We start from the raw sequence: 24,269 nt of genomic DNA, 5'->3' as shown, positions 1-24,269 counted from the left end.
CTGTTTAAACAGAGAACGAACTTTTTCTCCTTTTTGTGGTTTAATTTTAATTATTTAATTCAAAATAATCTGTTAAAACAAGCATAACACATTTCAACATCAAGGAATACAGCTGAGCAAATGATTAATTTCCAACTATATTGAGACATTAATGTTGAATAAAACTATCCAGTTATGATGCTTAACTTTATTTTCAGGAGTTTGCTTATCACAGGAGCACTTCCACCCTTTGTGAAGTTTAAGCTTATGTATATTGATTCATTCATCAACCAAACTTAAATTCATATTTCTCATGTTAAATATTGCAATGTGATTAAAATGCGATTAATTTCAATTCATTAATTACAAAGCTTCTAATTAATTCGATCAATTTTTTTAATCGAGTCCCACCCCTACTTCTTACATGTGGAAGGTCCTCAGTATGAGACAGGGAGGAGACACACACTCAGGGCATCCCAAGGCAGTGGATTTTTGCCAGTCCTAAGCCCGGATAAACGGGAGGGCACCAACTAAAACCTGTGCCAAATCAAGTATGAGAATCCATCTGCTGTGGGGACCCCTTGGGAAATTAGGGAGCAGCTCAAGGTACCTTTTGCTTTATACTACATTATACACTTGTTAAATTTTCTTTAGCACTAAACTAAACATGTGAGATGACTCAGGGATGTAGAGCCGCCCCCCCCCTTTCCCCTTGTGCATTGAGACAATGTCCAGTGTTTTACAAGTTTACAGATCAACATGTGCAGCTCACATGAAACATGTGTCTCCAAAGAGATGTGCTGATCTGTGGATGCATTCTTACTGCAAACTCAAAATGACTCCCAGACAAAACAGCAGGTTTAACACCAAGGGAACACCAGAGTACAAAGAATTTAAAAATCTGACTAAATAGTAACCTTAGATCACATTTTGTGGAAAAACTGCATTCAAGCAAGTATACAGTGCCTGTAATTCATATGACTGACATACTTTACTTTTACTGAATTGCATACCTGCTGGAGGATGTGAGAGTTGAGTGGTGTTAAAATCTTGAAATGTAAACTTAAAAACCAGTGTTGTCTTTTGTAATTGTTTCAATTGCTTTCTCCCTGTGATCATTATTTTATTTTAGATTTGCCTTTACCTTTTAATTCCTTGTTTTAATATATATTACCACCTTTTCAGTCTGGCCTTTGGTTGCTTACTTTACTTTTACTTCAGCCAATTATTTTATTACACCACTAGAATACAGTTTGAGTTGGGTATCTAGGCTCATCAGTACCTGCACATACATGCAGAAATAATGAAATTCTCCCCAGCGACAAATAAAATACCGATCAAAAATATAACTGAAAAACTTTGTTCTTCTGGTTCTCTTTGCAGCCAGTGAGTATCTCAGGGACTTCAGTGAAAATATAAACAGAAAAAAAAAATTCTCCTCAGTAAATTCATTTATTGTGATGTGGGACATTTACAAACCTTCCTGTGCAAGTATGACTGTTGTTGCGTTTTTCTGGCAACATAAACATCTCACCTCACTGACTTACAAAACAAAAAAGTCTGTTCCGCTTCTGCTCTAGGCATCAAAAGTAAGATTTTATTGGTGCATTTATGAGTTGCATTTGTGAAAAAATATGTAGCTCATTACTCCAAACTGCATGAAGGTTGTGAAATGTCATAAGTCAACAGAAAATCTCGAAGAAAATTTAATTATTCCTTCTCATTCCTTGGTGCTTAGTTCGACTCCTCTGACCTTCTGATCTAAATATAGCAAGAACAGTTGGATATTTGCCATAAACATTCAATTAATGTACATGAACTGATTTGTGATCACAGCATTCCAGCAACAAAAGCACTTGTGACAAATTAATCTCTAACTGTATAACCTCCAATCAGAATGATTTGTTCTAATATGCTTAATTTACATCCATGTATGCAATACGATACTTGTCTGTGGTTTCGTTGCTATATACATGAAATATATCTTATAAACAATAAAATATTCTCCCATAACCTGGCACGTGACAAGGAGTGAGAGAACTAAATAGAAGATTCAAGTGAGAATTCTTATAAACTCAGTGTTGCATGGGGAAAAGAAAAAACAAAACAAAACCCCACTACAATCAGATGTGTGAGAAAGGCATGAGAAGGGGTTTTCAGATGGGGAGGGATTGGATCAGTGGCTGCAGTAAAAGTGAACAATCAATGAGTGAGAAAATACAATCAGTGGATAAACATTCAGCTGGAGTGACTTAAGTAAGTCTACCCATGAATATAGATGCAGGCGATGTGAGTGAGGATTTACCATTCCTTATTTATATATTTAAAAGAAAGAAAAAAAAAAAAAAAAAAAGACCCTGAAAGGAATGAGAGAATCTAAATGCTAAATTTAAAACAAAGCTCAAAATCTCATTAAAGGCCAATTAATAAAACATTTATGGACTGGATTCTATTGGCAGAAATGGTAAATTATGGTTATAAAAAGGTTCAATTCCCTTAATGAATTAAAAACTGGCTTTCATATTAAGGCTGTGTTTTGCATGCAAGACTATGTCAGGCTGTCATCCCAGTGTTTTGTTTAAATTATACACAAATTCACACATACATGTCATTCAGTCTCATCTAGTATATACTTGAATAGCTATTTCTGTAACAGCATAAATGGGATTCTAAGTAACAGCTTACACTGACAGCAAGCCTTTTCAGATCTTCCTGAAATCATCTGGAAACTTGCGGTTAATTTCCACTTAATCCCCGGATAAGAAGTGACTAAAGTGGTCCTAAGCTCTCCAACCTCTATGTTCTCCAACTCCAAACCAGTCCTCAAACAAGGAGAAGAGGGTTGATAATGTCAAGTTTCATAAAACACATTCTTCTTCATTCTTCACATTTGTTTCATCAGTGGCAATTCATTACTGGATGTCTTCCACATAGTTAGCAGGATAGAGGCCCGTTTGTCCATCCTTGAGCCTGCCTTTGCACCAGCCCTGATCATCTTCTTCACCAATTTTGGTAAATTCCTCACCTGGTGGAAAGGGGGGGGGTTAGGAGGAAAACGGAAAAAAAAAAACCTTGAGTAGAGTATTTGGAGAACATATTTGTTCAGTTAACAAATTTAGAGGGGTACACCCCTCTAAATTTGTTAAATCTAAATTTGTTTAGACAAAACAGCAGGTTTAACACCAAGGGAACACCAGAGTACAAAGAATTTAAAAATCTTCTAAATCTCACTGGTCTGGCCCACTTGAGGCCAAACTGGGCTGTATGCGGACCATGAACTAAAATGGCTTTGACGACAGTGATTAAGACAGTTTTTGTTATGTACCTGCTTTGAAGCTCAGTTCATCCTGCTCCTGTCCCTCGTAGTCGTAGAGAGCTCTGACAGGCACAGATATGACTGGAGAGGCAGGCTCTTCCTCAAATGGATTACCCTCACCGTTGGCTGAGAAAGGGTTACCAACTGTGTCCTCATCTGACCAGTCTGGAGTCTTCTCCATACTGCTTGCACTGGACAGACACAAATAAATCCTTTAGTAAAATGAATAAAAACCTGGTATTTCCCCCACATCAACAAGGAAAAACGCAGCATGCCAGGTGGACGAATTTATAGTTAAAAAGGGAAATAAAAAGAGTGGAAACCCAAAAGCATAAAAATGCATCTCCAAATCCAGAAAACAAACATTCTCCTTTTGGGTCAGTCCAAATAACTGGAAGACTACAAGGCAAGCATTTAGTTGAGGCAGGATAAATAATTTCAAAACTGCTTTGATGCCACTTAGAGAACAGCTTGAAGTTAAAGGTGCACTGCACACAAATGGAGGAGGGCAAGGCCAAAACAAACAAACAAACAAACAAAACAAACCAAACACACACCCAAAACAGAACAAAATATAACAATGTATGAGAAAAAAAAAAAAAAAAAAAAAGCCAACACAGCAAAGCAAGACAAATCATAGTTGCGAATGCATGATTGGAGTTTTAACTTGGACAGCCAGCAGAGGGAGCCACCTAAACATCAGACAGAACTTGGCTTAGAGAGGAAAAAAAAAAAAAAAACTGAAACAAATAAATTTACAGTCAGAAGAGTTTATAGTTTCAATACTACTTTTGGATCCCCTACCCTCCCATTAGGTATGACTCCTTTTTTTATTCACATAGAGTTGATACAGCTTGTTTCAAGAGCCTTTTAATTGTCTGACTGTAAAAGAAACCATGGATTTCCCACAGCAGAAGCATGCGCCTCCATGCGCATGACATTTAATGTTCTGCAAGACATGAAACTGTTAGGAAAGGAGGACAGATACGTGGACTTTGTGTGCAATGCCATTCAATGACCATGCAGAGCAACACAACAGCATGACACCTGAGGAAGAGAAGAACACAAAGTGGGAAGAAAAAGTAACAGATACAAAGAAAAGGCATGAGACGCGACACCAACGACGATCCGCGGAGCAAAAGGTAGAAACAGAAAATGCTGCAGGTGAGTGTTTTCTTCTGTTCACCAACGTTTTTATTTCCTCTTTATTCACAACGGTGTGGTTGACAGTGGTCTCCTGCTCCACGGCCGTCTCCTCCACTTCATCTTCATCATCTTCAAACGGGTTTGAGCCAGCAGGTGCAGTTTTTGGTACAGTCAGGCTGACAATATGGGACACAGTGAGAGATGTTGACATGCACACACATGCATAAATACACACCTGGGATTTACTTAAGAGGAAGAAGAAGCAGCAACATTGATATTTTAGTCCAATATAAGGAGACTGTACAGAGTTATGTCTGTGATGTACAAATCTTCAAGGTAGAGTAGGAAGTTGAGTGTTTGAAAACTTTGTCTTGCTGAATTTGTGAGTCCATGTCTCTGCTCAAAGCCTCAACCATATGGGCTTTTTACTCAATTTAAGATTTTTTTGTAGTGTGGGAAAATACTGCAACGTTTCCTGTAGGATCTTCCACCACTGAATCACTTTCCACCATCTAAAGGGGCGTGCCCTGTGTGCCTGCTTTTACAGCAGAGCTGTCTGATTGGCCCAAGTTTCTCCCCTCATGGGCTACATTTTCTAAAGCCTGAAAACAGAGCGCAGGAGGGAGTGAAGGGTAGTTTCCTCTCAAACTAGATGAAATACAGCAAGCTGAAAGTCTGTTTTAGAATTTAATCATGTCATAGAATTACAAATTAACTGTTGACAGCTGATGGCTACAGATGCCTGCCTCTGTTAAATCAAGGACTCAGTGCTCCAACAATTGCACATGCAGCAATGGTAAGAGGGGTGAGGTCACAAGTTTTAGGACAGCTGAATGACCCAGTAATTATTGCATTTATTTATATGAAATTAGCATGAGTGACATCAACGAGGTATTAGACTAGAGACAGACAGAAAAGGGAACATTACAACAATGAGACTCATTTGGCACTTAAAAGTGCTGCATGTCATAATTAACAAAGCTACCAAAAACATCAATGAGACCCTCCTGAGCCCTTAATTGCCAGTTGTGGAGTTTTTAAGTGTTTATAAAAAAGGTCTTGTGAAGAAGTCACATGAGGGTTGTTTACTTTTTGCTATTGTGACTTTGACACAGGTTGAAGGCCTTGTGTAGTATTTGTTTAAACAGGAAAAACAGGGTTTCTACTCTCCACTTACAGAATTATTGGAAGATCTACAGAAGCAGCTATCAGTTGGCTCAAAGTGGAGAACTGAACACCTTTGTTTGCATAGTCATGCCATGCTCTCCCAGTTAAGCCTGTGGCATTATTACAGCAAACCGTTCTGCAGTGGGAATCTGCCACAATGCAACTGAGTTAAACTATCCAAAGTTGACCTCATAACCATGAACTGTCAGCAATCCCTAGGAGTGTTACAATTCAAAATTGACTTTTTAAAAAGGAAAGACAAGATTGACACCGGCTCAAAAGCAACGTGTCACCAGAGTTCAGAACTGAAAAATGTACTAAATGTCCACACAGGTGCACAGAAAGAAGGAGAGAAAACAATATGTAGTATACAGTTTGGGGGAGTTGCAGCAAGTGTAATGGTAGTGGTCAGAGGTCAAATACTTTCCATGCTTGGCATTCCCTTTGTTAACTCCTCTACACACGCCTTCCTGCTTGAAAAGTGCAAACAGCAGGTGTTTGCACATTAAATTAAGAGATCATTACTGAGCTACAAAGGAATGAAGAGTTACACCCCCCCCCAAAAGAAAAAAAAAGAGAAAAAAAAAAAAAAACCCACAGGCCAATCAAAAATCATTAACACGCAAATAATGCAACTGATTTCCTTTTTATAGATTTTAGCTAAATTTGCCTTTTGTTGTCATTTCCATGACAAACACTGTCTACTTTGCTGTTGCCACAACACCCATGACAAATGTCTCTGCAAGGACAGTTACAGTCTCATCTTATTGGTTTGGAAAGATTATTTCACATTACTAAAAATGGACAGACATTAAACTTTGATCGTGGGATTTTAAATCCATTATTTCATTAGATGATTCAAACCTCTAATGAGCTATCATAAACTGAAAGATAAGCAGAGGGCCTAAATCTTAAAGTCTGAACTACAGTACAAGCTAAAACATGTTAGCTCACGTTTGTTTTAATCTTTTGTTAATAAAAACACCTGCTTCAAGCACAGAGGTCTTAAAAATAGCTTTAATGTGGCCGCCTTTCAACTTTCCAGTACCAGCATGAATGCCTACAGTATAAAGCACGTGCAGACACGTGGGAGTGAGTAATGTTTCCACAGCACTTTCGGCATGCGCCAGACTTCAGTCCCGAGGATAACTTCATCCCAACAATCTATCAAAAATGTTTACTGTTTCCATGGGGACGGCTGTAGTTTAACAGGCATTCATTAAAAGGAAAATGCCATGCGTGGGGTGCGGCACCATCTCTAATGTGGAGAGTTTGGATGAATATTTGTACGCAAATTAAAGCAAACTCGGCATGTTTGATATAGACTGAAAACATGAGCCACGGAATGATCAGATATCTACCTGCTGCTGGTCTTGGCAGGCTGAACAGGCTGGTCTGACCCAGCTGGACTGATGCCTGTCAATGTGATGCCCTCCGATGGCTTCTTCTTTTCTCGTCTGCTCAAGGTGCGGTTCAAGTCTACGGACCAGTCCTGTTAGACATTAAAATGTGACAATTAAAAATTAACCTTACAATTGTGCCAAACCTGGCCGAGCGAGACTGTCCAGTCAAAAATGAGCCTCTCAGCTAGTAGAGGGAGAACACAAGCACAGTATTACACACAAAGTAAAGTCCCTGATCAGATGAACATTTCTCAAGCTGAATCACTGATTCTGGATTTTACAACTGTGCATGCATGCCCGTTTATACTGCACAGTGCGAGAAGGATTACCTAAGATACACAAACATGTATTGCACCTGCTGAAAGAAACTGCAACAGATTTTTACCTCAACCAAGAGGAATTTCAATCATGTGACAATCATTTTATTCTCAGATGTACAGGTGCTGGTCATAAAATTAGGATATCACAAAAAACTTGATTTATTTAAGTAATTCCATTCAAAAAGTGAAACTTGTATATTATATTCATTCATTCATTCATTCATTCATTCATTTCACACAGACCTGATATTTCAAATGTTTATTTCTTTTAATTTTGATGATTATAACTGACAAATAATGAAAACCCCAAATTCAGTATCTCAGAAGATCAGTACTTAAGACCAATACAAAAAAACCCAGGATTTTTAGAAATGTTGACCAACTGAAAAGTATGAACATGAAAAGTATGAGCATGTACAGCACTCAATACTTAGTTGGGGCTCCTTTTGCCTGGATTGCTGCAGCAATGCGGCGTGGCATGGAGTCGATCAGTCTGTGGCACTGCTCAGGTGTTATGAGAGCCCAGGTTGCTCTGATAGTGGTCTTCAGCTCTTCTGAATTGTTGGGTCTGGTGTATCACATCTTCCTCTTCACAAAAGCCCATAGATTTTCTATGGGATTAAGGTCAGGAGAGTTTGCCGGTCAATTAAGAACAGGGATACCATGGTCCTTAAAACAGGTACTGGTAGCTTTGGCACTGTGTGCAGGTGCCAAGTCCTGTTGGAAAATGAAATCTGCATCTCCATAAAGTTGGTCAGCAGCAGGAAGCATGAAGTGCTCTAAAACTTCCGGTATACGGCTGCATTGACCTTGGACCTCGGAAAACACAGTGGACCAACAGCAGCAGATAACATGGCACCCCAAACCATCACTGACTGTGGAAACTTCACACTGTACCTCAAGCAATGTGGATTCTGTGCCTCTCTTCTCTTCCTCCAGACTCTGGAACCTTGGATTTCCAAAGGAAATGCAAAATTTACTTTCATCTGAGAACATAACTTTGGAGTACTCAGCAGCAGTCCAGTCCTTTTTGTCTTTAGTCCAGGTGAGACGCTTCTGACACCGTCTCTTGTTCAAGAGCGGCTTGACACAAGGACTGCGACAGCTGAAATCCATGTCTGCATAAGTCTGTGCGTGGTGGTTCTTGAAGCACTGACTCCAGCTGCAGTCCACTCTTTGTGAATCTCCCCCACGGTTTGGAATGGGTTTTGTTTCACAATCCTCTCCAGGGTGCAGTTCTCTCTATTGCTTGTACACTTTTTTTCTACCACATCTTTTCCTTCCCTTCGCCTCTCTATTAATGTGCTTGGACACAGAGCTCTGTGAACAGCCAGCCTCTTTAGCAATGACCTTTTGTGTCTTGCCCTCCTTGTGCAAGGTGTCAGTGGTCGTCTTTTGGACAACTGTCAAGTCAGCAGTCTTCCCCATGATTGTGTAGCCTACACAACTAGACTCAGAGACCATTTAAAGGCCTTTGCAGGTGTTTGGAGTTAATTAGCTGATTAGAGTGTGGCACTAGGTGTTTTCAATATTGAACCTTTTCAAAATATTCTAATTTTCTGAGATACTGAATTTGGGGTTTATCAGTTTTCAGTTATCATCAAAATTAAAAGAAATAAACATTTGAAATATATCGGTCTGTGTGTAATCAATGAATATAATATACAAGTTTCACTTTTTGAATGGAATTACTTAAATAAAATCAACTTTTTCATGATATTCTAATTTTATGACCAGTACCTGTATATATAGATAATATAGCAAGCATAACTTCAGATCTTGAAATGTTTGTCTGACCCCTCTGATTTATGAGGCCTCTCAAACGTTTAAAACCAAAGGTCTTCCATGACACAGCATCATGTGACATACTGCAGAGTTCACATGAACTTTGCTAATGCCTCAGGGACTGCACTGAGTTCAAGTGTTAGAACTCTGAGGGGTCAGAGTAATTATAGCAATTCTGATATCCAGGAAAAAGTATGCCAGTGTCCCACTGTTAAACAGGTACAGGAAGCAGAAGTTACATGAACCTTTATTACTAAAGATATAAAGACAAAGCCATTGCCTGCATATACTTCATTAAATTTTGTCTCAATTGACGTCTTCTGGGGCAACCTGAGTTGAAGTTACACACACACACACACACACACACACACACACACACACACACACACACACACACACACACGAGGAATGAGGTTAGTGGGAATAAACAATCTCCCCCATGGCTGTTTTGACAGAACAGCCCTCTCATGCCGAACTCACTACAATGGACCTTCTCTTAGAGGGACGAGGATGAGACCGGTCCAAAGTCTGCCAAATATGGGGAAAGGGGTACAACAGGGTTAATGCAGATAATGCCATTTAATGCTAAATCATGTTGTAGAAACAGCTGCACAATAAAGACATTCACTAGCTTGCAGGAAAATTAAGACACAAGTGTGCTATGTTTAGTTTAATAGCTCATAAATACACTCAAAATATAAAAAAAACACGAAAATTTCTCTATTTCATCGCATAACTAATCAATGTGTAAGCACAACAGTTTGTGTACACACTCAGTATCATTTCAGCGATCAGAGTTCACAGCACTCAATACCGAGCGCGTCCACTGTTGGTGTCATGCATCTGCAGCACATAGACCTCACCGGATTGCCAAAAGTGGCCTGTGAGATGTGCCATTCCTCCTGGAGTGCATGGGCATGTTAAGGGATAGATCATTTTAACTTAACCTTCTGAATGTGTGTGTTTATATTTTTGAGTGTAGCTGTGTTTAAGTTGTGAAGTCGTCAGAGGAGATCTATTCATTTTTACAGAAATAAAAATCTTCCAAAACAAAGCACTGCTCAGACAGAAAAGGTGGAAGAAGTTGCCTCACTGGAACAACTCTGCCTGCAAGAGTACTCAAGAGCACTATAAATCGTACAGGTGGAAGTGCATGCAACTTTACAGTCTTCTTTTTCTTATGTTACCTCCTATTGGGAAAAGAACATGAATTACATCCCTGCTGAGGATGGATTTGCTTCCACTGCTGTTGCCAAAAGTATACCTCAATGACAAGTGACAGAAGGCTATAACTCTCGCTCGGGCTAAACCTGTCTGGCAAAAAAGCTGTGGCAGTGCTGCCCTTGAGGTTTTTCCCCTTCAGACATCTTCCATTTCTCCAGACCTATGGTTATTACAGCTGGATCTCAGCACCAGCATCTCTTAAGTACTTGAATTCATTCTTCATTACCCTTCTAAATAATATATAACTGCTATTGCTGTACATCTTCATCTTATGAAGTCAGCTGCAACCACCCACTCTTTAGAGTGACAGCACTCAAATAGGGTGACAAAGTTTTCATATCAATCAGACACAATCTGGAAACCTCTAGTCATTCCTCCCATCAAGGCACAACTCTTCCCTATGCAATATACACTTGTGCATTAGTGTAAATCTTGTCTTTAGTACATTACCTCAAACTGGGGCCAGTTCATTGGCATTCCAGGACCATGATTGGACCGGAACCATTTTAGGTCCTCTTCAGCATCAGTACCAGAGATTGTGTCTTCCAGTGTTTGGTAAACTTCCCGATATCTACAGTGACAACACAAGGCAAGAAATACATTTTGGGTGTAATTATTGAAAGCTCAAACTTCTCCCACATCTGTCTTTCTGAAATGATATCCCTGGATGTTGTGTTATTTCTAACCTGTGATTGGATGAGAGGTCCAGGTGCTGCTTAACTTCCAGCAGCACCTCTTTGAAAAAGCAAATGCGTTTGTCTTCAAATTGCTGCCACTGTTCAAATACTTGCTCCATGTTCTCCATGTACTGAGGGTTCAGTTTTTCAAGCTCCTGAAGGGATTTCTCATAGCGTTCTTTAGTCTGAGGGGGAGGAAAGCAAGAAGTGAAGCAACACATTATTTAAAAAACAAAACAAACAAACAAAAAAAACCAAAAAAAAAACCAAAAAAAAAAAAAAAAAAACAGTGGGATTCACACATTTTGGGAATATGGTCATCTTACCTTTTGCACCTCCTGCTGACACTTCTCCACCTTTTCCTGGAGTTTCTTTTGGACTTCAGGGTTGTTGTTGCTCTCCAGTTTGCTGTTAGTCTCCCTGCTGGTTGCCAGCTTCTCTTCCTTGCAGGCAGTGTGGTACACCTTCTTCAAAGTCTCCACCTGCAGGTTTCATGTTTAAAATTAAATAAAGGAAATGGCACCAGTATTGTGTAACCAAGTAACTTAGAACAATGTGAGACAGTGTAGAAAGAGCTGTCACAGACTGCTGCCTGACTGAGGACTGCATTTTAAAGATCAATCATCTCATTACTCAGTCTTAAGTTACTGGAAGTTTTCCAGGAAAGTATTCAAGCCAGTATCATGTTGTTTCATTGCCTAAATATGTTTATAATTGTGGCTGCCTTCACATTTATGTAAAACTGACGACTGTATATGTTCAATCATAAAAACACAGTACTTTTATTTGTAATCACTGGGTTCATTTCCAGATGCATATTGTTTATACAAGTGCATAATGCATGACACTACATAGAGTCAACAAGTCGTGAGTGTACAGCAACATGTGAACATTGATAAATTTTACATGTGATTCATTTATGACTGTATCACCATTAAATTTAAACTCTTCAGATAAGAATTGAGGAATTCCTACTGTGGGTGTATGTGGAGTCTGTCTTGAGCAGGGCCAATTGTGATTTGGGAAAGAGCAGATATGTCCCACTGAGCAAATAATGTGGAGACTAGATGGCTCAATACAAGAGCAAGAGCCTACTCTCCTTTGCTATAACAAGCTTTTGTGTTCCTTTGTTTCTATAAGTGAAACATTTAAGTCAACTTTAAAATAAAAATAAAAAAAAAAAACAAAACAAAACAACAAACAGCTCAGGCCTACTAGTCAAATACTGTATCCAATTTAGAGGGCAGGTCTGTTACTGATATACCACCATGTCAACTATGTGGCTAATTAGCCTCATTTCCTCTCTGCCGTACACTGCTTGTCCTTGCCTGTCTGGTCGGTCAATCAATAAATCACCATCCCAAAACGGCTCTGTTCAATGGCAGACCGGGATTGTCACCATCCCTTGTTGACATCATACTCCCAGGAAGTGGGGGTGGGGGCGTGAAGGTTGCAGGTTGCAACATGCTCTGCGGCTTTGAATGGGCAGGCACTCATAAATATGCCCAGAAAAATAAAGGGAGGCGGGTTCTGACAAGTAAACAGGCTGCTAAAATAAAAGCAGCAGTAGGGAATTTAGAGACCTCAATTTGACCCAAGAGGTCTCCCTGTGCACCCTCAGCATTTCCTTCCCTACTACCAACAATCAAAAGGCAGACAGGATAACTCTGTTGCTGATGCCAGGCAATAACATTCAAGATCAACACTAAGCAGATACAACTGTGCTTGTGCTGTTTAGTGTGCAGGTAGTCATGGAAAGAAAAGCAAATGAGCCAGTCAAGTGTAATCTTGAGAACTGAGGGGTGAAAGTCATAGCTGTGATTACCAAGATGATAAATTACTTCCTTGTGGTCTCTGTTTAGATAAAGTGGCAAACTGGAGAGTGCATCAAGCTCCAGACATTTTAACATGTCTTAATTGTATTGGAATTGTGTAACCAATATATAACCATCTCAGAGTCCTGAAGCAGGCAAGAAGTCTTTAGCCAGTTTACAGTGATGTGGTGACCACAGAAAGACATTTGGAAACTAAGTGAAAACAGGCAAAATTACTGCTGTAAATGTGAAGTGGGATAGCACCAAATTAAAGTTTTCCTCAACTTCAAGGTGCAAGATTGAAGTAGCTACCAGTGAGGAATACTTTCAACTGTCAGCCTCAAGTTTCCTTGTTTGGTAGCTTGTTAGGCTGTCTTTCAGGGTGCAGACCACACAACTAGGAGAACCAAAATTTAATGAGAATAAGGTGATGTGTGGGACAGACTAAAATGTTTATAGTTTAAAGCACAGCTTATACTACTCATGACATTTCCTAACTGAAATCAAATATTCACAAGTGGTCTGAAATTCACACCTCTTTGAGTTTCTTAGCCCAGGGTTTCTGAGCCTTGCGGAAGCCATCCTCAGCCTCTTTAGTCTCTTTGAAGCCACCGATCATCTGTTTGTGATAAGACTCTCTCTGCCAGTTCTTCAGCTTCTCATAGTCTTCTCCCATCAATGCTGCCTTCACCTCCATGTGAAGCTCGCTCACTTTCTCTGCCTCGGTACATAGAGCAGCCCACGCTCGCTCCAAAGTGCCATACTGAGGACCTGAGGACAGAGTTATTTACCAGTTAGGTTCTTTGTGTGTGTGTGTGTGTTTTTTTTTTTTTTTGTTTTTTGTTTTTTTTTTTGGGGGGGGGGGGGGGGGGGGGGGGGGGGGGTGGTCACTATGCCTCAGCAAATTGTTCTGATATACATTTAATTTTACCCAAGATGGCAAAGCGCAATCTCTGAATAAAAGAAACAATACCAGCTATGAAAATTAAGACTACTATGTACAATTTTAATGTGATTTTAAAATATTCCTACCCTTCTCTATAAGTTGCCGCCAACGCTTTCCCCATTCTGTGAGCTGCTGTGCGTAGGCCTTTTCAATACGTGCCCGCTCATGAATGCAGTTCATGAGGTCTGTGCAGAGCCGACTGCCATCGTCTACCCGTCTCACTGTGCGCTTGTAGTTTCCAACCTGAGAACCAGAAAATAAAAACTGGTTGATGTATGGGAAGTAAACACCTGCAGTTGATACAACTTATTTCAAGACTGTAGAACAGTGAAAAGACGATGCATCTCACCTCCCAGAAACTGTCACTGGAGACGTCGATCATGGAGTCATCATAGGTGCCTGACATGGCTGCTGCCCAAAGCTGCACTTAGTGTGTAGGTCCTTTAATTTAAAAAAAGGTGGTGAGAATTGAACCTACACAGCTTTCACGTAGATTGACAAATTCATGATGGTAGGGAACATAAACCCATAAATCCAACTGCTCCCACCCCCAAAATCATTTGAAAGTAAAATAGACAAGCAGTGTGATAATCTTATACTTTGTGCTATAATTTTAAAAGCAGGTCATATCGTCTGAAGTTTGCTTTAATTTAGTAGCAAGTTTAAGGCTTTGTGTAAACTAGTGTAGTCAAAGATAGATAAATATAAAATTTAAGCACCATCTCACATTTGCCTTTCCTACATGCATTATGAAACCAGCTGAAAGACAACAGCACGAAGTCAACATCATTCTGTCAGACTGATCTGGTTTGATAATCTCTAGGCAGCAGGTGGGTTGCTGCCTAGAGACACACATATGACAAGCTGAAACCACAACAGCTACTCAGAGCACTGAGTCTCTATTATAGCAGAAAGAAAGAAACCATCAAGAGGCACACAGCGGGCAGCTTCCGTTTCCGTCGGACTAGTACGACAGTTGGTGCTCTGTTACGCTTCAGTCCTCGCGTCCAGCATTTCAAACTCCACAGCCCCCAAAAAACAGTCTGTTTATTCTTCCCCTCATTCCTCTCTGCTAAATTTCTCACTCCTCTCCTCCCATCATCAGCTTGAAGACTCTCCTCATTCTAACAGAGCAGCTTGTGTACATTTTCAGATCTGAGTTAAATTGAACTGAGACAGACCTCAGCTGACACTTTGCAAGTATCAACAGGATGCAAATGCTTCAAGTGGCTCCTTCAGAATGCATTTAAACTTTCACCCAGGACAGCTCGTCTTCAGTCGCAGTCTAGAAATTTGAGGTTTTCAATAAATCAGAATCAGTTTACACAGTAAATTCAAGTCTCTAAGTGGCTAAATAAAAAAGGCTTTAGAGTTCCTCCATTTTTTTTTTTTGGTAAAGATTTGTTGTTAAAACAGTCAGTTTTACTTTAAAAAAAACAAAAAAAAAACAAAAAACAATTTAACCTTTTAAATCTAATAAAACTCTCACCCCCAATTCAGACTTGTCTACTTCCGACTGGATCAGACAAGATACAGTTTAGTGCCAAGTATGAATACACAGGGCCTCTTTCAGCTGAGTGAGACAGTGAGAAGATGAAGCCCACTGCTCTGCGTCTGTTCAATGGCCAGTGGCCCGTGGCCTCTAGTGCAGGACTTTGGACAGAGGGTAGCATTGTGGTTACCACAGGCCAGGAAGGCAAATGAACAATTTTCTCTTAAACTGTGAAGTTATGGCAGTCCAACAGCCAATACACACACACACACACACACACACACACACACACACACACACACACACACACACACACACACACACACACACACACACACACACAGAGATGTTGTGTATCACCATTTCTAGAGAAAAAGCACATGCTTGAATTGACTCATAAGAGCTTTAATAACAGACAGCTGTGGTTGTAGAGCATTTTGTCTCAAATTTACAGTTATCACAATTGTCCCAATTCCATACAGTGGATTATTGTTAAGCACAGTACTTGCTAAATCACATTAAAAAGGGGACCTATTGCACACCCCACAAGTAAAATTTTCTATCATTCATACATACATATTCTCTCACACACGATAGATCCTCATTAAATCTGGTCAAAGTTAAAAATGACATCAGCATATGTGCAATTGAGCTACGTGCAGATTTTTTTCTTTCTACTCTTAGCTCTGCATGTCAGTGAGTGAATATTCTTGTATGGTTGTTTCAGACAGACAGCCTGGCTATGAGCACAGAAGCCTCACCCACCGGCTTTTCAAACCTGGTCAAATACAAAAATACAAAGTTGGAAATGATCTTCCCCTTTAATATCAACTGACTCCTTTAGTGTGTTTAAAAACTGAACCAGCTAAATTTAAGAATCGCTGGGTTCAGCGGTCTCACACACACACACACACACACACACACACACACACACACACACACACAGAGTTTGGCTTTTATACCAGGGACTAAAGAAGAAATGTAACCTTGGGCTCTCAAGGCTCATAATAGACTTGACTGATTAGACATGAGACAAAGTGCAAAACTCCCAAGTTTCCTGTTGCCTCAAACCTCCATAAGCATGTGCGCAGGTATAGATTACCAAAATCTCAAAAGAGACAAGCCAGAAGTCATAACTGATGAGCATCCAGTCAGTTAAACCTCAAACAGACACAAATCATCTCCACAACAAAACTAACAGCAGCCAATTTCCTAGCATGAAGGGGCATGTGCTGTTCTCTTGATATGATCATGTGGCATTATGGATATAAAAATTCAAGTTAAACTATATAACTGATTCTCAGGATACCAAGACATTGTAGCAGGTGATTGTTCTAGTACCCCCATTTAAAATTAAAACAAGGACTAACAGAAAATCTGTTACACAGCCAAGAGAAACTTAAACTACCACAAAGACTGATGAATTCCTTCATTGGAACAAACCTCTGCACGCCCTTGGATCTGAAGGACATGGTGGGGACTGCGTTAAACAATTGAATGCAGCTTGAGCCAGAATTGTAAACAATAGTGTTGACTAAGCCGGGGTCTGAAGTCCAGTCAGTCTGTCACTCTGCAGGGGAATGCTTGAAAATTCAACACTCTGTGTTGCCATGCACAAGGGAAAAAATAAATAATCGGAGACTGTAAAGTAGAGATATTGTGTTTATCATTTCAATTTGAAGTGAATATGAACAACAAGTCTTTAAACACATGATTTAATCAAGGCTACAGATTGCCTTAGATTACAGGCTTAGAAATTACATAATCACTAAAGGCTGATAAGTGTATGTACTAAGCATGGTGGAATTTCATTACTGACAACAGCCTTAAGATAGAAGTGAACAACTGCATTCCTCAGTGCCTGAAATGAGCATTGGCATGTTAAGCAAATTCCCACACTGTCACTACTCATCTAACCCATTTTACAAAACACACCAGTTTTGGCACAGACCAGAAGGCTGTCCTACAAAGCAAATTCAACACAACAGCCAGGCTCTCTTTGCATTACCTGGACTGAAAACCCAAAAGCCAGTGAGAGATAACAGGATCTACAATGATCAACTTTTTCTTCCCTTTTTTAAAACTCAGGCTCTGTGTGTGCCCACATAAAAGAAAGTTTTGACACATTTTACTCTTACTGCATAAGTACCACGTGCCTGATACTTAAGGAGCCACAAATGATAAAAACACACAAACAAAAAAACCAAAAAAACAAAAAGGAAAAAGCCAACACAAAACAGCAATTCTGCAGAAAAATCTAAAGCCATTTGAATTCATGCAACTTCCAGCATTTTTCCACATTTGAAAAAGGAGTCTTTGGTGAGTGTCTACATTTGCAAATACAACTCTCATATTTTTTTTAAATATTTTTTTATAATTTTCTAATAATCCTGTAGAATTTTCTTTCAGGAAAGACCAATGCTTGGACATTACAATGCACAGTTTGCACTACTATAACTTTAAAGCAGTTTCCTTCCATGCAATGGATCAACACGTTTTGCATGTACAAGATTAAGATTTTCAGTAGATGATGATAATAATAATAATAATAATAATAATAATAATAATCCACATATAGCATTGATAGCATGTTGCTGGAGAAAGAATCAGTTAACTGGCACTTACAGCTGATTTTAAATTGGAAAAAGGTTAGTGTGCTGCGTGAGCTCCTACGGTGAAAAGATAATATTCATGAGTGACATAGCTTGCCAACCCATTAATCTTGCTTTGTAGAACACCTGTCAGGTTGGCTGTTTGGAGAACAGTCTTAGTTTCTTTATTTGGGAATGGTTCAAACAGCAGATGTTGACTGCACATAGGGTGACCAGATTCCAACAAATTAAAATGTGAGACATTAGGTTTGGGTTTACTTTTGCTGAAATAAACAGACAGATACAGCACTTTATTCAAATGCAGCTTTCCCTGCGCCATTTGCAAGTAAATACAGTAAGTATAAAACAACTACCTTTTTGTATGCCGATAACTATTAAAACTATTTACTGTCATTTGCTGTTTCATCTAATAACCACCATAAGGTTTCAGAAGGGATGCATCCACAGAGCAAGATACACCTTTCGTGACACACGACACCATACATTCCCTAATGCAAAATACAGTGACAAATTAACTTACTTCACTGATTTCTTCTCAGCCACAAGCTAAAACCTAGACTCATCAGGTACTCATCTGCAGTATTCACTTTAACACTACAGCCAATCAAAATGTGGGACACTGTCTCTTTATGTGGGACATGAGCAGAAGTGACGAAAATGCTATGCAGTCCTTCATAAAACAGGACATTGACAAGTGCTGAGGAATAGCAAAAGATGACTGTTATTAAAAGCACATGAAAACTTACTGTAATATGCTGGCAAGAAGTGAGAAAACCTGAGTCACGTCTGTAAAAAGACAAGATCCCAGTGACTACTGCAAATGGTGGGAAAAATGACTAAGCAAAGCGCACTCATTTATGAGAACATATTTGTTTCCATAAACCAGCAACAAACTGCAGCAAACTCCATGTTTATGTTCCTCACAGGGAACATAAACATGGAGCCCACAGCCCACAGGGCTGTCATAGACATTGTGTAATGAATGAATGAATGAATGAAGCAGAAGAGCAGGAAACAGGACAAACACACCACAGTGATGAGCACACACACAGAGCTGACAGGCATATGCATGCCTAAAGCTGTGTTTATGTCACTGGGGATATAATCAGAGCACCAGCAGACCAAGTAAACCAGGCGGTTTGACATACAGACTTCATAAATGGAAGATCTGTGACACGATGGCTGTTTTTTTTGTAAATGAACATTTACTAGTAAAACCAACCTGTTACTTTACCTCAAACCTGGATCAACAGCACAGGTGTCACCCAAATAATGTCACAATCTCATTCTGTCTCCACCTAAACGCATGCATGCAGTAAGAGGTATCCTGAGAGCTGCTGTATCAGATTTTGTTTCCTGATAAATAAGACCTTGCAACTTTGTTGGATATCTGTCAATGTAATCAAGAACCCACACCTTACATGTGTTGCCTAAATGAAAAGGCATGACCACATTTGCTGTATTTTTAAACAGATCACTAGCTCTTCAGGGATTTTCATGGGCCATTAACAGCCCGCAGACCATGAGCAGTAAACAAACCAGGAAATTGTGATCAGCTGTGATGATCTGTAGCTTATTTTTATGTGGAAGATAGACTGAACATCTGGTAACTAACCATCTTCATTCACCTTATATGCAAAATGATACAAATGAAGGCAATATAGACACTTGCTGGAAGGTTAAACAAAAAAACTGTTAAGGTGGTCTGAAAAAGTAAAGTGACCGCAGAATTTCCCAAGGTTACAAAAACAAACAAACAAACAAACAAACAAAAAAACTAAGTTGTACATTGTCAATGTCATATTCACATAAAAGTTGCTTATCAGGGCGGGGGGGGGGGGGGGGGGGGTTGGGCACATTTTCCCCTTCATTTGTTGTACAAAAATGGCTGCAATGTCCTAGTGGTGGAGAAAGTGGGTACTGTTTAATCCAAACTGCTAGAGAAAGTAAGTGTGTGTGTGTGTGTGTGTGTGTGTGTGTGGGGGGGGGGGGGGGGGGTAGTTTTTTTTTCTGCACTTATGCACACATGATTTAAGGACAGAAGTATCCACAGCAATCACAGGTCATGACCTTTAATTTCTTTCCACTGTCAGTCAACTTTGCCCTCCTTTCCTCACATGAGCTCAACAGCTGCTCGGGAGTGCTGCTCTTAAAGGAAAATGGCCTTTCAATTGTGTGAAATCTACATTAAAGCAACTGCAGCCCTTTTAGAGATCACTGCTGGAGCTTTAAACTAGAATTAAGAGGCTCTAGATCACTAGACAATCAAACCATTGGTCCATCAACACCCTACTAACTGTAGCCATAACTAATCAGTTCCCCTGTTGCTATGTGGATGGGGGTGGGGGGTGCACAATGGCACTTATTCCACAATTTCAGGCACTTTCCAAAGGGTATGCCAGAAGCCTGCAGAGGAACATAATGGAAGGAAATTCAGTATTACATGAAAGGGAAGAGGAGATCCTTACGTCACCACCAGGCAATAATTTGGTGTGTTTTCCTGTGGAAGCCCCAATCTTGCAAACTCTTCAGGAAACAATTAATCTGCTAGCCCTTCTTGCAAATTCAACAATTTTTACAGTGTTTTATTTAAAGTGCAGGAGTATTAAAAGGGGCATAATCCTTTTCCCTATTTTCTGTCATTCATAAAATGTAAATGCTCATGCGATGGGATTGTTTTTCTACTCCTGGCTATACAGCACGTCAGTGAGAATGGATATCCCTAATACAGTCATCTCAGGCACACAGCTCTGGTTTTGGGCACAGAAGCCCCAAACCTTCTGTTTGCAAGGGGCAGCCAATGAGAAGATTGGCATAAAGGGAGAGGGAAAGTAATTAAAGTGGCTTGTTTCAGACAGTATTTGAAATGTGTGGCTACAAGAAGGCCTAGTATAAGAAAAATAAGGATTATGTTGAACTGAATTAGGACTGGGCATTTAATCAGATTTCAATCTCAATTATCCACCAATAATGAACACAAAATGGCCAAGGGGGTGGGGGGTGGGGGTGGGGGGGTGGGATAAATAAATAGATTAGTCTTACATTAAGTTTCACTACAAAGCTCATTTTGTTTGTCACAAATCAACACATGCATCTTTTCAGCAGCACATTTCCTGCCCTAAAAAGTGACAATTCGCTTGTCGTTTACTGCTTGAACCAAAATGACTAAAAGAGAGCCTTCAGCCAACAAGATCAATGTAAAACTCAAGGTTTTGTAGCTGAACCTGTGAAATAATTGCACCCACAGACATCCCACTGTGCAGGCAGGCCAACAGGGAGCTGAGGTTGCCCTTCTAAGGAGAGCTTTATGATGAGGAACACCCAAGTCTGGGCCTAACTCACTCCTGAATGTACTGGATGAACCTGAAGTGGAAGACAATGGATGGATGGTTGATTTTGGGGAACACAAGAATGATTTGATTTGTTTGTCAAAGCAACTGTCCTAAAAGCCAAATACATTCAGTTTGCAATAATATTAAACTGAGAAAATGATATACTTATTGCAGCCTGTGAACTCTGGCATTTTTCACTTCTTAACCGAGCTCTCCCATGACTGAAAACACACAGCCACATGGGGGAGTTTGGTTATGTCCTATACTTAGTGGAGTATTTATAAAAATAAAAAAAAAAATGTTTATTTTGAATTCCAGCTCCAATGGGGCTGGTTTCATCATTTCTGCATGCTCCTAGTCCTTCAACTTCCTCATGTTAATACACCAATAAAGATCCCTCAAAATGGAGAGCAGATTCTTCAGTCTAAATTGGAATACCCATTCTAAGTTTAGCAATGAGTTTGGCTGTCTCCTCCCCCTCAAGAAAAAAAAGAAAAAGGAACCAGGTGCATTTTCACTACTGCTTTCCCCTGACAACAAAACTACAAACAAACCACGGAGACCTTAAATTTCCGCCTTGGTTTCCCAAGGTTCTCTAAATCCTCCAGCTGTATGATGACTGATAAACTCGTAGCGATCATGATATGGCCATGAATCAGTGGAAGCTATCAGTCATCATGCTCCGTTCCTCGTTTTAAAAATATTCTTGTCCCCTAAGCTCAGTGATAAAGACAGTTTTTCCCGGGATGCGTGTAGCACAGGAGCGAAGGAGGACTGAACTTGGCAGCCAGCTGACACTGCAGCAAACAGAGCTGAGCAGAGGGCATGCAGCAGAACTCAGACGCGATAAGGCAGCAAGTACCGATCCATGCTTCGCCACGGAAAATGCCAAAATTATGTAATGCTGAGAGAACAGCATGCAGGATATTATGACAAGGACCGGGAGGTTATCTTTACTTGCGAAACCTGCCCCGCCCTTTAATCACTACAGCACCAGTCTCTCACTGCGAAAACGTGAAAACAGCCAATGTGAAACATCTTAAAGCAGCTGAGTGACTCTGCTTTATTACAATTTAAAAAAAAAAAAAAAAATCCACATTTATCAGTGACATTTAGTAAACTACCACCTAATGGTACTGGCTTAAGTCTTACTTCAGTTCCTCGAAACCTCCAAGTTACTGCAATCGTCACATTATTAGTAGTTAGTAGTGATCTAGTTCATCTTCACTTTTACACCCCATGACACACCTGAAATCACTTTAGTTCTGCCATTATCCTACGACTAAATGACACTTTTCGGTTTCGTAAAGCAAACTTCCTTCCATTGCGAATTAATAAAGTTAGCCCTCAGTTAGCTCCAACGTTAGCGAATTAGCCACAGCCCCTACAATTAAAAAGTTATTAAAACTGTACAACGTAAAAGCCTACCTAAACTTACCTTAAACGCGTTTATTCCTCTTACAAGATTTATGTTCCACTGAAGAATTACTGGTCCCGGTGGTGCCAAATTTACAAATCTTTTCGCTAATTTTCTGCTCAGCAGCAGCACCATGGATCTACTAACCGAAACAGCCGTCAGCTATATGCAGAGCGACCCTACACATCCGGTCAAGATTTTCAGAATAAGACTGCGAGCACAGGCGGTGACATTTATATAATCCAAAGAGGCTCATATAGATCATAGAGCTGAAGGAGACTCGATGCTGACTCTCTTTTATGCTTATTAAATTCAGTTAAATTCAGACTTTATTAAGGACACATTTCATGTAAAATAATAAAAGTAATAAATTAATGAAATACAAAACAAAAAGATTAATTTGACCATTTCTTTTGTTTGTTTTCCATAAAAATAACTTTGAATGCACAACTTTTTCTTGTCTTGAGAGTATTTCTACATAGATCATAGAACAACCTGTCCTCCATCCACAGAGCCAGAGATCAGCCACTTCCAAAACCTTGAACAAAGGTGTCTTCAGCTTAGATTTAAAGACAGTCATAGCTGAAGTACATCAAAAGAAAAAAAAAATTATATACTGTGAAATAACTGTATGCAAAATGCTTATTGTTACAGACTGTGTGTCATAAAAATTAATCAAAGTGTATATGCAGGATTATTTATGTTAAAAAAAAAATTGGGGTCCACCAAGGAAGAGCTAAATATATTTCTAATTTTTGTTTTTCAAATCGTTTATTCCATCTATATATTTTTACATGAACTTAAAATACATGTCTGTTGCTCAAAAAAGAAGCAAGCAGACACTTTCCCTTAACTATATGTAGACCAAAAATGCTTACTGTATGTGAATAGTTACCCCTCAAATTCTTTTTTAAGCCAGGAAAAACTCTGATTTGTGGCCTAAATATAATATTGCTCTTGTGCCAAACAATGTGAAAAGCTATTTAGCACAGATAAAGTCTATGCAAGCAACATAAGTGGTGTAATTGTTTATCGATAGTCCTGTTGTCAAACACTTTATTTTGAAATCACATCATTTCCGATGTGGGACTAGTTAAAGCTGATTAACTTTATGCAAACTATAGAGAGGCGCGCCTTCTGACGTCACATCCCCAGAAAACTTTTTTGGGTTACTATTTATGTAAAGGTAGTGTCTCCCACGGAGAAGTCTGTGGCCCTCCAGGTTGTCATAACTGAAAACAATAGTTACTGAGTGAGTCATTAATAGCATAAATATGCTGCTGGTTTTTTTTGTTTGATTGGTTTTTTGGGGACTCGCTAATTATGTCTTACGATTATAAATTAGTGCTGCTGGCCCCTGTTCTTCATAAATCACTGCTGAGGATATCCAGCATTACCCGCCAAGTGATTGCTACATGTCCACTGGAAAACAAAACATTTCTTAGTTATTTCATGTTAAGTTGAAGGACTGATTAAAGCTCTTACCATAGTGGAGCATATTCCCAAAAATAGAAAAAAATAAAGAATGACACACAATGACCTCTGTGAACCAGATGCCATGCTTTGGGATCAGAGGAAGCACACGTTTTTTCCTCTCACAAATATTTATTCAAATAGTGAATGAGAAAATATTCTCAAT

General features: G+C 39.5%; 1 protein-coding gene across 2 annotated transcripts; it reads right to left on the bottom strand.

Moving 5' to 3' along the window:
* Window positions 1–1,556: 1,556 nt before the first annotated feature.
* Window positions 1,557–22,796, bottom strand: pacsin2 (protein kinase C and casein kinase substrate in neurons 2). 2 transcript variants are annotated; one of them, XM_030720195.1, is made up of 11 exons: window positions 22,652–22,796; window positions 14,127–14,218; window positions 13,864–14,020; window positions 13,367–13,602; window positions 11,344–11,499; window positions 11,027–11,202; window positions 10,791–10,911; window positions 6,970–7,100; window positions 4,486–4,617; window positions 3,305–3,486; window positions 1,557–3,004 (listed from the first exon to the last, which is right to left on the bottom strand). In XM_030720195.1, the coding sequence occupies exons 2-11, from the start codon at window positions 14,181–14,183 to the stop codon at window positions 2,892–2,894; spliced, it is 1,461 nt and encodes a 486-aa protein (XP_030576055.1). In that variant the 5' UTR covers window positions 14,184–14,218; window positions 22,652–22,796; the 3' UTR covers window positions 1,557–2,891. The 2 variants fall into 2 exon arrangements, with proteins under 2 accessions (XP_030576055.1, XP_030576056.1); XM_030720196.1 differs by lacking the exon at window positions 4,486–4,617.
* Between the last annotated feature and the right edge of the window lie 1,473 nt (window positions 22,797–24,269).

This window comes from Archocentrus centrarchus, chromosome 23 (genome assembly GCF_007364275.1).
Source record: "Archocentrus centrarchus isolate MPI-CPG fArcCen1 chromosome 23, fArcCen1, whole genome shotgun sequence".
Lineage (NCBI taxonomy): Eukaryota > Metazoa > Chordata > Actinopteri > Cichliformes > Cichlidae > Archocentrus > Archocentrus centrarchus.
The sequence above is the reverse complement of the archived record's forward strand: the minus strand, read 5'-3'. Positions and strand labels throughout refer to the sequence as shown.